The sequence below is a fragment of the Solanum lycopersicum genome, chromosome 5 (genome assembly GCF_036512215.1).
Source record: "Solanum lycopersicum chromosome 5, SLM_r2.1".
Classification (NCBI taxonomy): domain Eukaryota; kingdom Viridiplantae; phylum Streptophyta; class Magnoliopsida; order Solanales; family Solanaceae; genus Solanum; species Solanum lycopersicum.
In genome coordinates, this window is record NC_090804.1 from 17,090,901 (window position 1) to 17,106,777 (window position 15,877).

General features: G+C 34.9%; 1 protein-coding gene across 1 annotated transcript; it reads left to right on the plus strand.

Moving 5' to 3' along the window:
• Positions 1-1,297: 1,297 nt before the first annotated feature.
• LOC101258260 (casein kinase 1-like protein 2) lies at positions 1,298-14,212 on the plus strand. Its single transcript, XM_004239206.5, has 14 exons — positions 1,298-1,639; positions 1,702-1,742; positions 10,838-10,907; positions 10,987-11,135; positions 11,219-11,314; positions 11,404-11,474; positions 12,086-12,147; positions 12,245-12,308; positions 12,380-12,464; positions 12,539-12,665; positions 12,752-12,834; positions 12,905-12,968; positions 13,127-13,254; positions 13,607-14,212. Exons 1-14 carry the CDS (start codon positions 1,564-1,566, stop codon positions 13,898-13,900), a joined length of 1,410 nt encoding a protein of 469 aa, XP_004239254.1. The 5' UTR covers positions 1,298-1,563; the 3' UTR covers positions 13,901-14,212.
• The last annotated feature ends 1,665 nt before the right edge of the window (positions 14,213-15,877 follow it).

A 15,877-nucleotide genomic window follows, 5' to 3' on the forward strand; every position in this document is an offset into this window, starting at 1 on the left:
ACTGCTACCATATTCATATAAGAGAATGAAGCAAATTAATTGAGCCAATTTCACGATTTTTTAGTCAAAATCATACAACTTTATGTTAGTCATCATCATATCATCACTACAATCCATTATGAATTAAATCCTATATCTTACCCATATAAAGACGCTTTTGGTTATAAATCGATGAGACTTAAACCCTAACTTCTTATTATCATGCTGCACTGAGACTTTAACTCAATGTCTTACCCACTTGGTGCGGTGAAACTTGAATCCACCGTCTTACTCTCAATCATTTTCTTCATAAACCAAATGCATTACCAAAATATAAATATTGAATACCATATATATAATATGAATTTGACTTAAAATCGATTAAAAATGAACAAAGCTAATTAATTAGAACAACATGTTGGAACCATATAAAAAAATAAGTTAAAATAAATTAAAACATTTTAATTGTCCCTCTCAATGTTGTTGTGAAGATAACCGTAATTTACTAACCATTATAAATAACCACAAAATAATCTTTGTTAGTACAAATAAATATATAGTATATGAAATATACCTTGCACGAAGAATTATTAGGATAATTTATAAAAATCAAGAAATACCTACCATTGATTTTTAATGGAGAATGAATTACTCGTGTTGATAACGTGTTGTTTAACTTAAGAACAAAAAAACATTATAAAGATGAAGACAAGAAAAATATAAGACAAGAGAAACACTCTATAATATAACTTTCTTTCATTCTTTCTTATATTTTCCAAATCTTCAACTGTCTATAGTATGAACCCTTATGCCTCTATTTATAGTGTAAAGTGTAACATAGATACATACAAAAGGTTAATCATAAACATAATATTTACATAATATAATGAGATATGTTATAAAAATAAAAGTTTACAAAAATAATGGTTATAAAAATTAGAAGTTACAATCATTTTCATAATAGAGAAAAACTAATATAATAAATTCTTGATATACTGGACATCCATAATATATTACTCCCTTCGTTTAAAAAAGAATAACCTCCTTTTCTTTCTAGTCTGTTTAAAAAAGAATGAACTCTTTTTTTAGTAAAACTTTAATTTTAATTTTCCACGTGCTATATTTAAGACAACAAAATCAAAGAGCAATTTTATACATTTAACCTAACTTTAATTTAGGATCAAAAGATACAAAAATCTTCTTTAAATTCTTAAACTTTATGCCAAATTAAATCAGGTCGTACTCTAAAACGAGAAAGTATTTTGTAACAAAAAGCAATTAGTAGCTAGTTTGAAGTCACGTGATATAGGATCTTTTTGCCCGGCATAGGAGCCACCAATAGCACTTAAATGGTCACGCGTCTTCTCAACGCGTGTCGAAATTATTCGCACAAACTCGAAATGATAAACCTAAAAAGGAAAGAGAGAGCATATGTTCAACTATAGAGAGATTTTCTCTCTCTATATCTTCTTCAACCAAACCCTAGCCTAGCAAACGTTTGTTGCAGCAAAAAGCACAACTTCGAAGAAACTCTCTTGCATCTCTCTACTGAATTGGTAGCTTCACTAACTAATTGGGGTTTTGATGGAGACTCGTGTTGGGAACAAGTATCGACTCGGTCGGAAAATTGGCAGTGGATCTTTCGGAGAGATCTATCTCGGTTCGTTTCAGAAACTTCTCACTCTATTTTTGATTGATGTTAATTGCGATTCTGTGCTGCAGGTACTAATATACAGACTAATGAGGAGGTAGCAATTAAGCTGGTGAGTGCATCTCTTGGACCAATTACTTTTCTTCTGTTGAATTTTTACACTTCCTTTTTCATCCCGGTTATGTATATTTTTACTATTTCTTTTGGTTCATTTGGAAGATAGCAACTTATCCCTCGCTTGTCCTCCCAGTTATCAAAAATCCACATTCTCAGTGCTCATGACTGGAAATCTCCCTTTTAGAACAGAAGAATTTAGTTGTTCATTTGAAAATAATCTGTATTTTGAAACTGATGTGCCAAATTAGGTAGGTGATGACTTATTAGGGTATGATAGTCGATACAGTTGAGTTACTGTGAAGCACCAATTATATCTTAGTTTAGAATTGTTTGCTCAAGTACATGTGAATGATGGCTTTCTGCTTCCTAGTTCCCTGTATAGCATTGAATTTTTCATTGTTTCTGAAGTTTAGCATGTATGCTATGTTGATATGTGATTATCATTGGAATGATCGTAACGTAGCCAAATGTGTTAATATACATGAATTTATAGTATTTCAAGAACATTAACTCTTTGGAAACGTAGCCAAATGTGTTAATATACATGAATTTATAGTATTTCAAGAACATTAAGTCTTTGGAAAATAGTAGCTTTGGTCCCTTATTTATTTGCATTACACCCGCTTTTGGTTCCCATATTGTTTTATTGAGCACACTTAACACTCAATTGAACTAAGTTCTCGTTTAAATTAACCTTATTTAGGTGCTTTTGGCTTCTGAACCTTTTTTTTGTTTTGGAGGTGTTTGGAAAGGTTATAAAGTGCTTTAAAGCACTTACTTTAGGCCAAAAAAGTTTTGAAGTAAGCCAAAAGCTAAAAGTAGATATCCTCTACTTATAGCTTCTAGCTTTTGACTTGTAAGTTACTTTTTATAAGCGCTTCAAACAACATTAATCATACAATTTTGGTTCCTTGTTGACTGAGGCTAACAGAAATTTACTTATGCAAGCAAACAAAGACAACATAAATTTTTTGGCATGCTTGAGACCATATTGTAGGGCATTGTTATCTGCACTTCTCGATAACAGAGGCAGAATCTCCTCTTGCTCATCGTCCAGGGAAAATGCTATTCCAACTGCAAAAGGGTTCTTGGTTGAGCATATTACACCTTCCATTAAAATATCACAGTAACCTAATCCCCAAGAATTTCTTTAAGCTGGAGACTGGAAAATTGTGATGGTTAGGCTAGGGCTATGTGATAAGGCAGGGTAATTCAAGGAAGGTGAGTACTATTATGTTTGGGTATCATGGTACTGTAGTCAAATTGAGTGAAAATAATTTTATTTGTAGATGGGTGAAGACATCTTGTTATGCAACATGGCTTATCATATTTTTGGAAGGAAAAATTATGCATTGAGGTTAAATGTAGGGGGATTTGTTTTTGGGAATAGTCAAAGGTCCTTTGTTCTCTAATCATCTAATGCTATGATACTTCTATAACCATTGAAGTTCTTCATTTCAGTAAATGAGATTCCAACGGGAGATCTTTTGTATTTCTACAATTGAGGAAATTGTAGTTGGCCCGTCACACTTCGTAGCAAATGTAGGGGAATCAATTGACAAATAATGGTTTTTTCTGAATGCAATTGAATTTTTTCCTATAAGGGATATATTTATGAAGGTAATTATTAGTGAGCATGTGGAGACAATGTAAACACGATGTTCCTGCCCCATACAAGTGAAAGGAAAATGGAAACCACAAAAACTTGGTTGTACATTGTATTAAGTAGTTCTAACGGGCAACCTATTTCCACTGTTAGTTGAAATTAGAAGTTTTTTTCTTCTTATTTTCCTAGGATATTGTAGTTTCCATCAAAAGTCATTAGCAAAACATTGAAACAACACCAAGAATATTATTTTTTCTGGAAGTCTACCTTTCTCACATAAAAACGATCTAGATTTGTACACGTTGCGTATGGAGAAGGATCGAACCAATGGAAAGAATCTACAAAACTCACCTTCTTTGGCTAAGTTTTCCACTAGATTTTAGTGCGTTGAATGTTTGTCTTTTCCTTGTATGCATCTGAGTACTTAAGGACCCCGTCATTTTGGCGGCCGACGTCTCTGTCAATTGGTGGAAGACTCACACATATCGACTTCAAGGGATGGAGTCGATCGACCTTCCATTCTCATGTTTACAATTTACATCACTTCTCTCTTTCTAGCATTGACTAGACAAAGGTTTCAAATGAGCATCCCATGGGGAAGCCATAACTTAGAGCATTTACCTCTAGCAAATGCCATCTAACCAAAAGCTTAAGCTAATAAAGAAAGTATATTTTATTCACTTATGTATCACTTCCACTTACATACTTAAGTATGTCTTCAAAATTAAGCATGTACATTTTTTTTTATAATGGGTGATTGTGAGGCTCAAACTCAGAACTTCTGCCTGCGCTCATCATGTGAGTATGCTTGGACCACAAAGAAACCAATTACACCACCCACATCAGTGTTTTGGGATGCGAGAAGCGGAAAAAAGCGACGAGGGCTTGCTTCACAGAAGCGTGAAGCGAAGCACATTTTTTTTAAAAAAAGCGACATTTCGTATAAAAATAAAAATATTAAATAACTAAATAGAGGTAATATAGTCTTAGATTAAAAGAAAATAGATAGTCAATAATACTCATAAGTCATAACATATAAAGCAAAAAATCAAAAACATAATTAAATCACAAATATTCAAACTCCTATTCTTCAACAAGATCCTCAAACTCTTCAAGTGTCATAACCAAGGGTTATAATTGGTCATCATCTTCTTCATCATCAGAAGTGTCAAAAGATTAAAAAAAGAGCTGCTAGCATACACACTGATCACAAAATAAAAACGAAAAAAAACAAAAGAATTTAAAAAAACAGAGGAGGCAGTCAGTAATTGTGAACAGAAACAGAGCAGATCGCAGCAGAGATGAAGAGAAGAAGAGAAGAAGAAGAAAAAACTACAGCAGTCGCATCGTGAAGAGAAAAGAAACTCACAGAGATGAAGCAAAGGCGAAGATTGTATATTTCAGGTGAAAAGGAACTCATAGAGATGAACTAATAAACATCGGTTAAAACTTACCTGCAGTCGCGGTCGAGGTGTGAAGAGAGACACAATCTCAGGCGCTGTCGTAAAGAGAGAAGAAGCGAATGAAGAGTCGTGAAAGAAAAATTAAGTCATATTGTATATTTCAAATTTTTTAGATAGACCTATTTTTTTTTAAAAAAACCCTAATTGTTGCTTTTTATAATAAGCGCGCTTTATTGCACTTTTGCCTTAATGTCGCTTCTCGCTTCTTTATCTGAAGCGAGCACCTTTTTCAGATCGCATCGCCTCAGGAGAAAGAAGCGCACTGGTGTCGCCTCGCTTTGAAGCGCGCTTTAAGCGCACTTTTTTGCGCTTTTCACAACACTGACCCACATTGATGTGGGACTTCCCATTGCTTGAGCATGCCTAGTAACTTAAGCACAAATGACATAATATATGGGTCCGACATCATGTAAACAAAGAATTGAGATGGCCTAGCTTTAATATATGGGTCCGACATCACTTCCACAATTTTTAATTGTGCCAAAGTCCTCTTGGCTTCAACTACAACACCCATCGGTATTCTAAGTCATCCTCTCTAATGACTCAAAATAAACCAGTTTTGTTTGACAAAAACCCATTCAAAGGGGACAAGAGCCTTTTGAATTTATCTACCCCTCCAAGTATGAGCTAGTGCCACTTAGCTTTAGACAATTAGGGCTTATGTACTAGATTTACTTAATGGTCAAATATACTCTGTGGAATAACTTGGAAATCAAAATGGATGAAGATATAACTTACGGACTCTGATGGTTGTTCTCCTAAATTTATTAGTTATAACTCTCTCCATCTCATTTTCTGCGATACTATGTTGTGATAAGAATGCCATGTTCATGTATTTGGTAACACTAGTTTAAGTCCAGACACAATCTCAATAAGTATTATTTTAAAAGAAAAATCACATAAATATTATGTTCAAAAGTGAGCTTGAATTATGAAATAAAAGTGTAAATTGTTGAAGATGATAAATATAATAAATAAGGAAAATGCAACCAAGAACTTCTCAACCATTAGTTGTTATATTAATGTATAATTTTTTTTTCTAGTAACTTGGCTGAAATAAAGCATTGTGGCAACTAAAATTTTACTTCCCAAAAAAGAGTATTTGTGGCAATAAACCACCCTACATAAGTTGGTTTTCACTATTGAAAACTCAATGCATGTAGGTGCAATAACAGAACTAATCATGACATATTACGACCTACAAATCCTATCAAAATGTATTCTATTTATGTTAAAAAATAGATGACCATAGGGGTGAAAACAAGAGATAAATTGACATGGATGCTAAAAATACGTTCTCTTTGTTCTCTCATCAACAAATATTAAATTATATTCTAGCTTCTGTCCTCTAGTATCACGCCAACTTTTCTTTTTAATTGTCTTTAGTGTAGTTGTTTATTTTCATCATCCTGGTCACTTTTATTGTTTTGCCTAGATTGTTGTGATTATAATAAGATTTAATGATTACAATTTAGTTTATTATTAGAAAAATAATTAAATAGCTATTTTTAATTAAAAGAACATACATAGTATAGTCCCAAGAGTGGGGGTTAGATAAGATGTATGGAGACCTTATCGAATCTTTGTAGGGTGGAGAGGTTGTTTTTGATAGATCCTTGGCACAAATGAGAGGTTTTCGAAACAAAGTAAATACGATAGTAGGAAATTACAAAGCTAGTAAAACAATAGAAGTACCACACATTGAAGAATATAGTGATTAGTAACTACTATCATTAGTAGGCAGTTATGATCCAGATTTTTTTTGTGAAGCTGAAATAGTGACAATAGATCATCTTTTCTGCATTATAAAGTGACTGGCATTATGACTGGTTAATTAACTTGAGGGGTATTAGATGGGCCATGCCAATGCATAGTGTAGACCTACTAGCATGCTGGAATAGAGATGGAAATCAGGACACAAAGAGAGATGGAAGATTGCCCTGCGTGGAAGGAGAGAAATCAGAGATGTTTTAAGAACAAGAGCATTTCCTTCCAAAGTATAAATATGTGATTTGCGACTATTGCGGGGGTTTCACTCTGTGCACACCTAAGGGTAGCGGCTGCGGGTTTTTATTGTCATAAAAAAATGAACAGTTTAGCAACCTTTTACTTTTGGTGTATCCATTCTGTACCTAAGGATATATGGGACATTACCCTATTTTTAGATAGTTTTATAAGGTATATAGGTGATAGATGTTGTCTTGGCTGTTCCTTCATACTTCTGATGCAAGTACTTAGGAGCACGCTATTGGTGTACTTCTTTTGTTTATAATACTAGTTAACCTTTCTCGAAAAAATCTACTACTACTAATAAAAGGGGATAAGGCTAGACCTTGCCTCTCCCGTATGTAGTGCGGAACACTCAACTACCTACAAAAAGTCTATTCTAATTCTCAACCTCTATACCTTCCTATCTAGGGTCGTGTCTTTAGTAAGCTGGAATCGAGTCATGTTGTGTCTAATACTCTTATTACCTCCCCTCAGATCTTTTTCATCCTACATCTACCTCTCCTAGTTTTTGCAATAGCCAACCTCTCACACCCCCTTATTGGCGCATCCACACACCACCTCTTCACATGTCTGAATCATCCCATTCTCACCCTCATCTTATCTGCTTAGGGGGCCGCTCCAATCTTGTCCCTTGTAACTTTGTTTCTAATCATATCTCTTCTAGTATGCTTACAGTTCATCTGCATCTCTACTACATTCACCTTTTTGACGTGGGTTCTTGATTGATCAACACTCTGTCCCAACTCCCATGTTACAATGTCAAAGGTAGTCTAACCACTGCTCTATAGAATTTACCCTTCTAAAGTCTTGGTAGCACATTCTTATCACACAGTACCCCGGTTGCGATCCCCCTCCCCCCCCCCCCCCCCCCCAAAAAAAATAAAAATAAAATACAATATGCGACATCATCATTAATCTCTCCGTCTCCTTGGCTTATGGACCCGAGATACTTAAAGCTCCATTTCTTGGGTATGATTTCTTGTTTCACAAATGAATACTCAACGAAACAGGGAATGTATATTCTGTGATCATGGGTTACTTGCAAATTATGCAACTCCATATTCATCAATTTATAGGAAATTAAGAATAATGATAGATGTAATATACCTGCTACAAGTCTCTTTGGCCCAAATGGAAATTGTTGAATACTGTATATTAAAATAAGTTGTGCTTTGATCTTTCAAACAACCAAATATGCGTGTTCAAGATTTTCATGACCTTGAAAATCTTGTGTTTCTTTTTACCAATTATAACCTCTTTATGGCTGCTTCTGACATTCTGCCAATGGCTATGCCTTAATTTCATACTCTCAAAATTCACTCCTTATGTTGTGTTTTTCTTCTTTTGGTTCTCTTCCTATTCTAATATCAAGAATGTATGTATATTATTGGCACCAACAATTATGGTATATCAATTGAGTTAATATTCCTTTCCCCTCTTTCCTTTTCTACTTGTATGAGAAATTGTAGAGCTCTTATAAAGCTGTAATTCAGTTTCATTGATTGAGAGATTCCTTTTTAGTTTCCTTATATTCTGATCCCGTTACCTCCTCTCCTCCTTTCTTTTCTAAAAAATTGAATATTTCTTAAATTAGCTTGGAATACAAAAAGTCTTGGAAGTATTAAAGAATGACTTTTGAGTTTTCTTATTTGGGTGAAATGATTGAACATATGTACGGAGAAAGTAGTTAAAAGAGAAGGATCCTTAGCCAAAGAACTATCCCACATCAAAAGTTTGAACTTTATAGATTACAATTATATTAGACTTAAAGTTGTCTGCATATTTCACTTGAGGCATCTCAACTAATGCTTGTACCTATTGAATACCTATGGTCCTTAAAATTGATACCTATTTGTCATTTTTTTGACAATCATCCAAAAATGTGAAATGTGTGTAATTCACTCGCGATGACCTGGCGGTGACATAACAAATTGATGAATTAATTGATGACACGTGACATTTAAGTCCAAAAATTTATTTTAAAGGGGAAATTCTAAAAGATCTATTTTAATCTATTTAACTAACCAAAAAAATTTAAAAAGAATTTTCTGAAAAAAAACCACCACCCACCCACGGCTGCCCTTCTTCTTTGTCAAATTTCGTTTCCCTTTCACTGGCGGCGGTTGTGCAACCCCCTCAGTAAATCATTGCCCTCACCTCTGTAATTCTTCTCCATTGAACCTTACCTCTTTGAGCTAGGTAGTGTGCGGTCCAAAGCTATAACTCATTCCTCTTTCAATTGGATAGCATCAGAACTTTTTACCCATTGCCATCATTTTCTTTCTATTACTAATCATTTATTATAATTATATGAAAAATAAGATCAACTTTTGCCCCAAAAAAAATCAATTTGCATCATCTTCATCAGCAAAAATGGAGTTCCGAAAAAAAATTTAAGATTTAGATTTATGTAGTAATTAAAAAAATGAAAGAAGGAAAAATGCAGAGAGAATCGGAGAGAGTGAGAGAAAGAAAGTGAGGGACTGTGGTGTGGGTGTGTACAAACTGAAGTGATGATGAAAATGCAGGGAAACAAAGACTGGGAAGAAGACAACTCTTTCCGTCTCTTTTTTTTCTTTTCTTTTTGTTAATTATTTTTTTAAAAAAGTAGTTGTATAACTTGAAAAATAAAAAAGAAAAAGAAAAAAATATTACTTCAGAACTATTCAACTCGCTTAAAGAGGGTGGAGCACACTTTTTTTTGCCATGTCATCATTTTGTGTTTAATAGGATTGACTTTTGAGCAAATAAAGTGTTCAATAGATACAAGTCTTAGTTGAGGTGTTTAAATGAAATAGGCGGACAACTTTAAGTGTTTGTCAATGACTTAAGCCATTATATTATATACATATAGATAGTATCTTCAATTTTGGTACCTTGCATATATTGAGTTTACATTCAGAAGTCTTCCTTTATTTCTCAAACTTCTTACACAGTCAAATGAAGTGGCAGAAATGTGATACGGGGAGTATTTCTTCATTTCATTAATGCCTTCTTATAAAAGAGATTTTCAGCTGCCAGTTTTGGGCTGAGACAACAGTTACTGTAAAGAATGAAACGATCTTATAAAACTTGGGTTGCCCCTTGTAGGAATGCTCCTATTTGCTTAGCACTTGTTTTCTTAAAATACATCAGGGGAACAAGTGAACTATGACTTGATTTCTCTATTACATTGCACATGGGCATAGTTTGACAGGTCAATGCTATCATGGAATTATGTCGATCTTGAAAGTTGAAGGTGATTATGTTTTAAACATTATGTAGTTCTGCTGCCTTGTATAATTGCTCACACAGATGATGAATGTTAGCCGTAACAGAATAGTTCTTTTTTCTGAGTTCAGGCAGGTATTGGAGAAGCTTGTGCTTCATTATTGTCCTTGGGGGTTAGCTAAATTGGTATAGGTTAAGGAACTTGTGTCTTAGATCACTAGTTTGAGCCCTGTGCCAAGCAAACTCAGTCCAATATTCAAGTAGAGAAGGGTAGACCCATCATCCCTGAGCTAGGGAGGTTGCAGTTGGTCCAAAGAGTTAGCTCCAGACAAATTTCTCATTCAAAAATAAGAAGTTTGTTCTTCATTATCTAAGTCCACAAGTGGGTGAACACATATTTGCCCCTCTCCCTTGCCAACCCCCCTTCCCCCCTTCTTCTTACAGATAAAAAGTTTGTGCATATATGTTAATTTCTGATCTAATATTTCCTTTTGGACATATGATGTTCACAGAAAGTGAATTGGAGATACATACCTCATAACATTGTTGTTCATAGCTTCGAAACACATCGATCAGTTGATTTTGACTGGGAAAAAGATGGATAGAACTCCCATGTATATCATATTCCTATATCGCAAATAATTCCTATGATTACATATCTGGAAGTGTTAATCTTTTTCTTTATTTATCTTTGTGTATGTGTTCATCCTTTCTTTTTTCTCTAGGCCCCAACTATGTGAATGACTGCATTATTTCTTCTAATCTGGTTTTAAGGTCTGATAAATGCTGGTGATATTGCAGGAAAATGTCAAAACAAAGCATCCTCAGTTGCTATATGAGTCAAAGTTGTATAGAATTTTGCAGGGAGGAAGTAATAGTCGTTTCTGTCTTCTCTTTCCTTTTGACTATGTTTTCATGAGTAATGGTACTAATTATGATACTTGTTTTAGCTGGAATACCAAATGTGAGGTGGTACGGTGTTGAAGGAGATTACAATGTTCTAGTCATGGATTTGCTTGGACCCAGTCTAGAAGATTTATTTAATTTTTGCAGTAGGAAACTTTCCCTGAAGACAGTTCTGATGCTTGCAGATCAAATGGTAATAGTTAAAATAATGCTTCTTATTTAGTCTTAGGCTGCCTAAACTTGTTGGTTACATGGCTATTCCATTTTTTACTACAGATAAATCGCATTGAGTTTGTTCATTCTAAATCATTCTTGCATCGAGATATTAAACCAGACAATTTTCTTATGGGCTTGGGAAGGCGTGCAAATCAGGTCCGATATTTTGATTATTAATTTTTACTCGTTATCACAATTTCCCAGGATTTATGTGTTACCATAGTTTAATTCGACTTAAAATGCAGGTCTACATAATAGACTTTGGTCTGGCCAAGAAGTACCGAGACACTTCAACTCACCAACACATACCTTACAGGTAACTTGATAGCTCCCATTTGTAAGAGCATTAATGTTTGCAGTGACTGTTTCTTTTTCGTTGAGAATATGTTATAGTATAGTTCATAGGAATTTTTCCCCTTGTCAAATTGTTCTTCTCCTTGATTTTCATAGGTACAGAATCCTTTTTCAGTTTGCTTTAGAACTTCCATCTGAAGAGAAAAGACTGAGCAGATTATATACGTAAATTCCTACCTTCGGATATGATGAGGCATTATGAAGAAAGTTTCTGTCAATTATGAAAGAAATAGATATGATTCTTTTGGCCCTAATTACCAAAATGTAACACTCCAGCTGGGGATATGTGATAATTACAGATTGTTGCAGGTGTATGGATGTTGCTAAGACAATTCGAAGTGCATTTCTCTAAGATCTGTTGTGTAACAAATGCATGTCTTGAAGTCACCCAATGCATTTCTTGGTGCTGTGAAAAATCTTATGATGGAAATATGTCTATTCCATTTCAGAGGACTGTTACGTAGTACTGCCTCATCTTTATTTATAAGTATCCCCAAGTTCTTTTCTGTATGAATGCACATGCATTTGTGTTTTGTATTTTATCTGTGCCTTATAAGATAGTTTGCACTACAGAGAGAACAAAAACTTGACAGGCACTGCAAGATATGCTAGCATGAATACTCACCTTGGTATTGGTGAGTGTTCCTGTTATTTATATTTGTTTGCTTATTCTTTGTACAGCTCGAAACAATGCTGTATTTGTCAGTTGATATGCTATTACTGTTGTTATAGAACAAAGCAGGAGAGATGATTTGGAATCTCTTGGATATGTCCTGATGTACTTCCTAAGGGGAAGGTAAATTTTGCTGCAATTTCTTTCCTCATTATTGTTTTATTCAGCTTCTTTTGACATCTAGTTTATTGCAGTCTTCCTTGGCAAGGGCTGAAAGCAGGAACTAAGAAGCAGAAATATGATAAAATTAGTGAAAAGAAGGTGTCAACATCTATTGAGGTAATTTATTTGCAAATTTGGTGATTGGATTTTCTTTAGACACATCTATGGAGCAGTGGTCTACAATTTTGCAGGCTTTATGCCGGGGTTATCCTACTGAATTTGCATCCTATTTCCATTTTTGTCGTTCACTACGCTTTGAGGATAAACCAGATTATGCTTATCTGAAGAGAATATTTCGTGACCTCTTCATCCGCGAAGGTCTAAATGAATTTTGAAAGATTATTTTTAGGTTTATTTGGTAATATGCGATCTAGGCTCCCCTTACACTTCTATGTGCATTGCAGGCTTTCAGTTTGACTATGTTTTTGATTGGACTATATTGAAATATCAGCAATCGCAAATCGCAGCTCCTCCTTCCCGACCTCTTGTAAGTGATGAAATATCGCTTTTTCTAAATGTGTGCAGAGATTATATCTTATGATGGCTTCTTTTATTAGGGCACTGGTGCTGGAACCAGCTCAGGCATGCCCCCGGTTATCCCTAGTGCAGAAAGGCCGTCAGGTGATCTTCCAGTATCCTGTCATTTTTGTGTTCTAATGAGAACATTGAGGTTTATTTTTATTGTTTGGCTTCGTCACTTACTGGTGAGATTACTGGTGGAGACCTTCCTGTCTCTTCCATTTGGGATTTTCATTGTGCCTACTCTCAATAATTTGCAGGTGAGGAAGAAGGAAGACAACTAGCAGATGCTTCTCGAAGGAGATATTCTGGGCCGCTTGTAAATGCAGGAAGTTTGTCCAAGCAGAAGAGTCCTCTCAGAAATGATTCTACCAGCAAGAATGCTATGGTAAGTGAGTTGGATTAACTTAGATAAGATGGTAAGATTTTCAAATTCCAGAGCTTCTAGGATATAGATTAGTCCATAATTGATTGTCAGAGATCTGTCCATGATCAATTGTAGTGAAACCTTGAGTGCAAGTGTGTAACTTCGTTTTGTTGAAGTGCTCTGCCAATTCTAAAATAACTCTTACGTCAGAATTCAGATGATTTGGACAAAGAATCTAGGTTTGTATTTCCTTGGTCCCAGGAAAACCAAAAGAAGATAATAGTGTTTCAAGTTGTTGATGTGGAACTTGATATATGCTATATATGACAAGTGATTTTTTTGCCACATTATGATGAAGCGTTCAATTTTTCAGTTGCCAAGCTCTACTTTCCTGGGACGATCAAGTGGATCATTGCGGCGAGGTCTAGTGTCTGGCAGCCGTGAGACTTCCAGTGTAGGAAATGGCTCTGATCCTACACGTTCTCGAGCGCCTGAGGCTAGTCCAGCGACCATGCACAAAATATCAAGTGGACAGAGAATCTCCCCTCTTGTTGGATCATCAGATCCTACTAAACATGCTTCATCTGTCCCTGGTGTGAAGAACTATGAATCCACACTGAAAGGAATCGAGAGCCTACATTTCGATGAGGAAGAGAAGGGTCACTAATGATTGGGAATCCTTCCATCACATTCTTGTAAATTTCTGACTTGTGGTAGAATTGAAAGTAGATTTTTTTTTTTAAAAAATAATTTCGGGTTGGAAATTAGGGATCTAGAGCGTGTGTTGGTAGCTATATATAAATAGATAACCTTAAATGGTGCTAATGCATGATATGAGATGGTTTCAATACAAGCTCATTGTCGTGCATGTTTCAAAATTGTGCTATAAGACATCTACTTGTCCAGATGATGTAAAAATGTATATTTAAATGGTCCGCAGTTATATTTTAGTTGAATGTCACTTGAGATTTCCCTTCAATTTATTTTTGCCACAGAGTGTAGCTTACGCCCATTATGCCATGGTAAATTGAATTTCTCCCACCTTACTTGCAGCAAGTGAGATTTCTGTCTGTGTTGCTGGAGTTGGTAATATGGGAGTGATACTTAAGAGGCTAGAATACCCTTTCTCAGGTCACCATTACAAATTAATTCTCTAGTTATGTACATTTTTTTAATTTTTGATTTTTAATCCCCAAGTATTACATTACAAATAATATAATTTGAAGAAAATGTGTCTGAGGGATTCAATCTGCATTAGTAGAGATGGTTCAATCCACACACTTTTGAACCGCCTTTTGTGACAATCTTGTTCAGCTACTCGAGGGTAAATCAATGTTCATAAGGCACTAAGTTACCGACTCTTAGAAAGAGTTTCAAGTCATGTATGCCCTCCCATATAGACCTGCTTTATATTTAAATCAATCCTGCATAATTTTCTCATCTCCATTTTTGATAATTAACATCTCAACAACTAATTGACTGTTTCTAGGTAACATTTCGACAACTCTTTCTAATTAATATTTCAACAACTAACAATCATGGGACATGTCTAGTTTAAATTCAAATAAAAGAGAAGTTAAAGTCAAAGTCAAATTTATATGTTTGATATTTACTCACTACAAACATTTAATTTTCTTTGAATTCCTATTTGGTACCTTAAACATGCATAAACCCGCTCCACATTAATTTTGGAAATATTTATTTCAAACCTCTCCACATAACTTTAAATCCACTCGTCCGTATAGCTTTAAACCCGCCGCCTCACACCCGTCCTGTTCTATCGTTATCCCTATGCATTAGAACGTGAAGACCACTGATATTCTGGTTAAGTTTCACATGTACACACTTTCTTTAGGGGCAAAGGACAAAGTTATAACATAGTTGACAAATTGTAAATAATGTTTCACAAGACATATAATTTTAGATAATAAAGAACTACAAAACTAAAGTTCAACAAAGGAAGATCTATCAAGAAGACCAATTCAAACTAGTCAACCTTCCTCCTCAATCTCATTGTAAGCAATGTTGAAGTACCTCAACTCATAAACACTACGGTCCTTATTTGGGGAAATTACTCGGAGTCAATTACATACACTATTCTTCTTAAGAAAATTCTAACTCAAGTATTTCAAATACCTCTTGGAGATGACAATGATTTTGTTTGGGTAACGAATAACATTCACGGGGTCACCAAGAGCTTCAGCCTTTCCTCCAACCTAGATGCGCTCCTGCAGAATCTTCTCCAAGAAGGTCATTTTCATGATGTTATCCTCAACGAGCTTTGCACAATCGATCACGAATGTGGCTCCCTTCTTATTTCCACCCTTGGTGGCTCTGCTACTTGGGACGATAACAGGAAAAGTTCCTACCTAAAATGCTGCAGCGATTTGGGAGGAACAATGAAAATAGGGGTTCTCACATGAAAAATGAGTAGGAGGAATCCATCAAGTCTTGAAATTAAAAAGGTGACAACTCTAACTAACCAAGGTCAAAACTTCTACTACTTAGTAATTAGGGATTGAATTAAGTAGGGGGTAAAATGTATTTTTAGGACTTCTAAAACATTAATAAAATACAGAAATAACCTACCCTCACCCACAACAAACTTTTCAAATTACTCTTTTCTCTCCCTTTCTCCTACGAA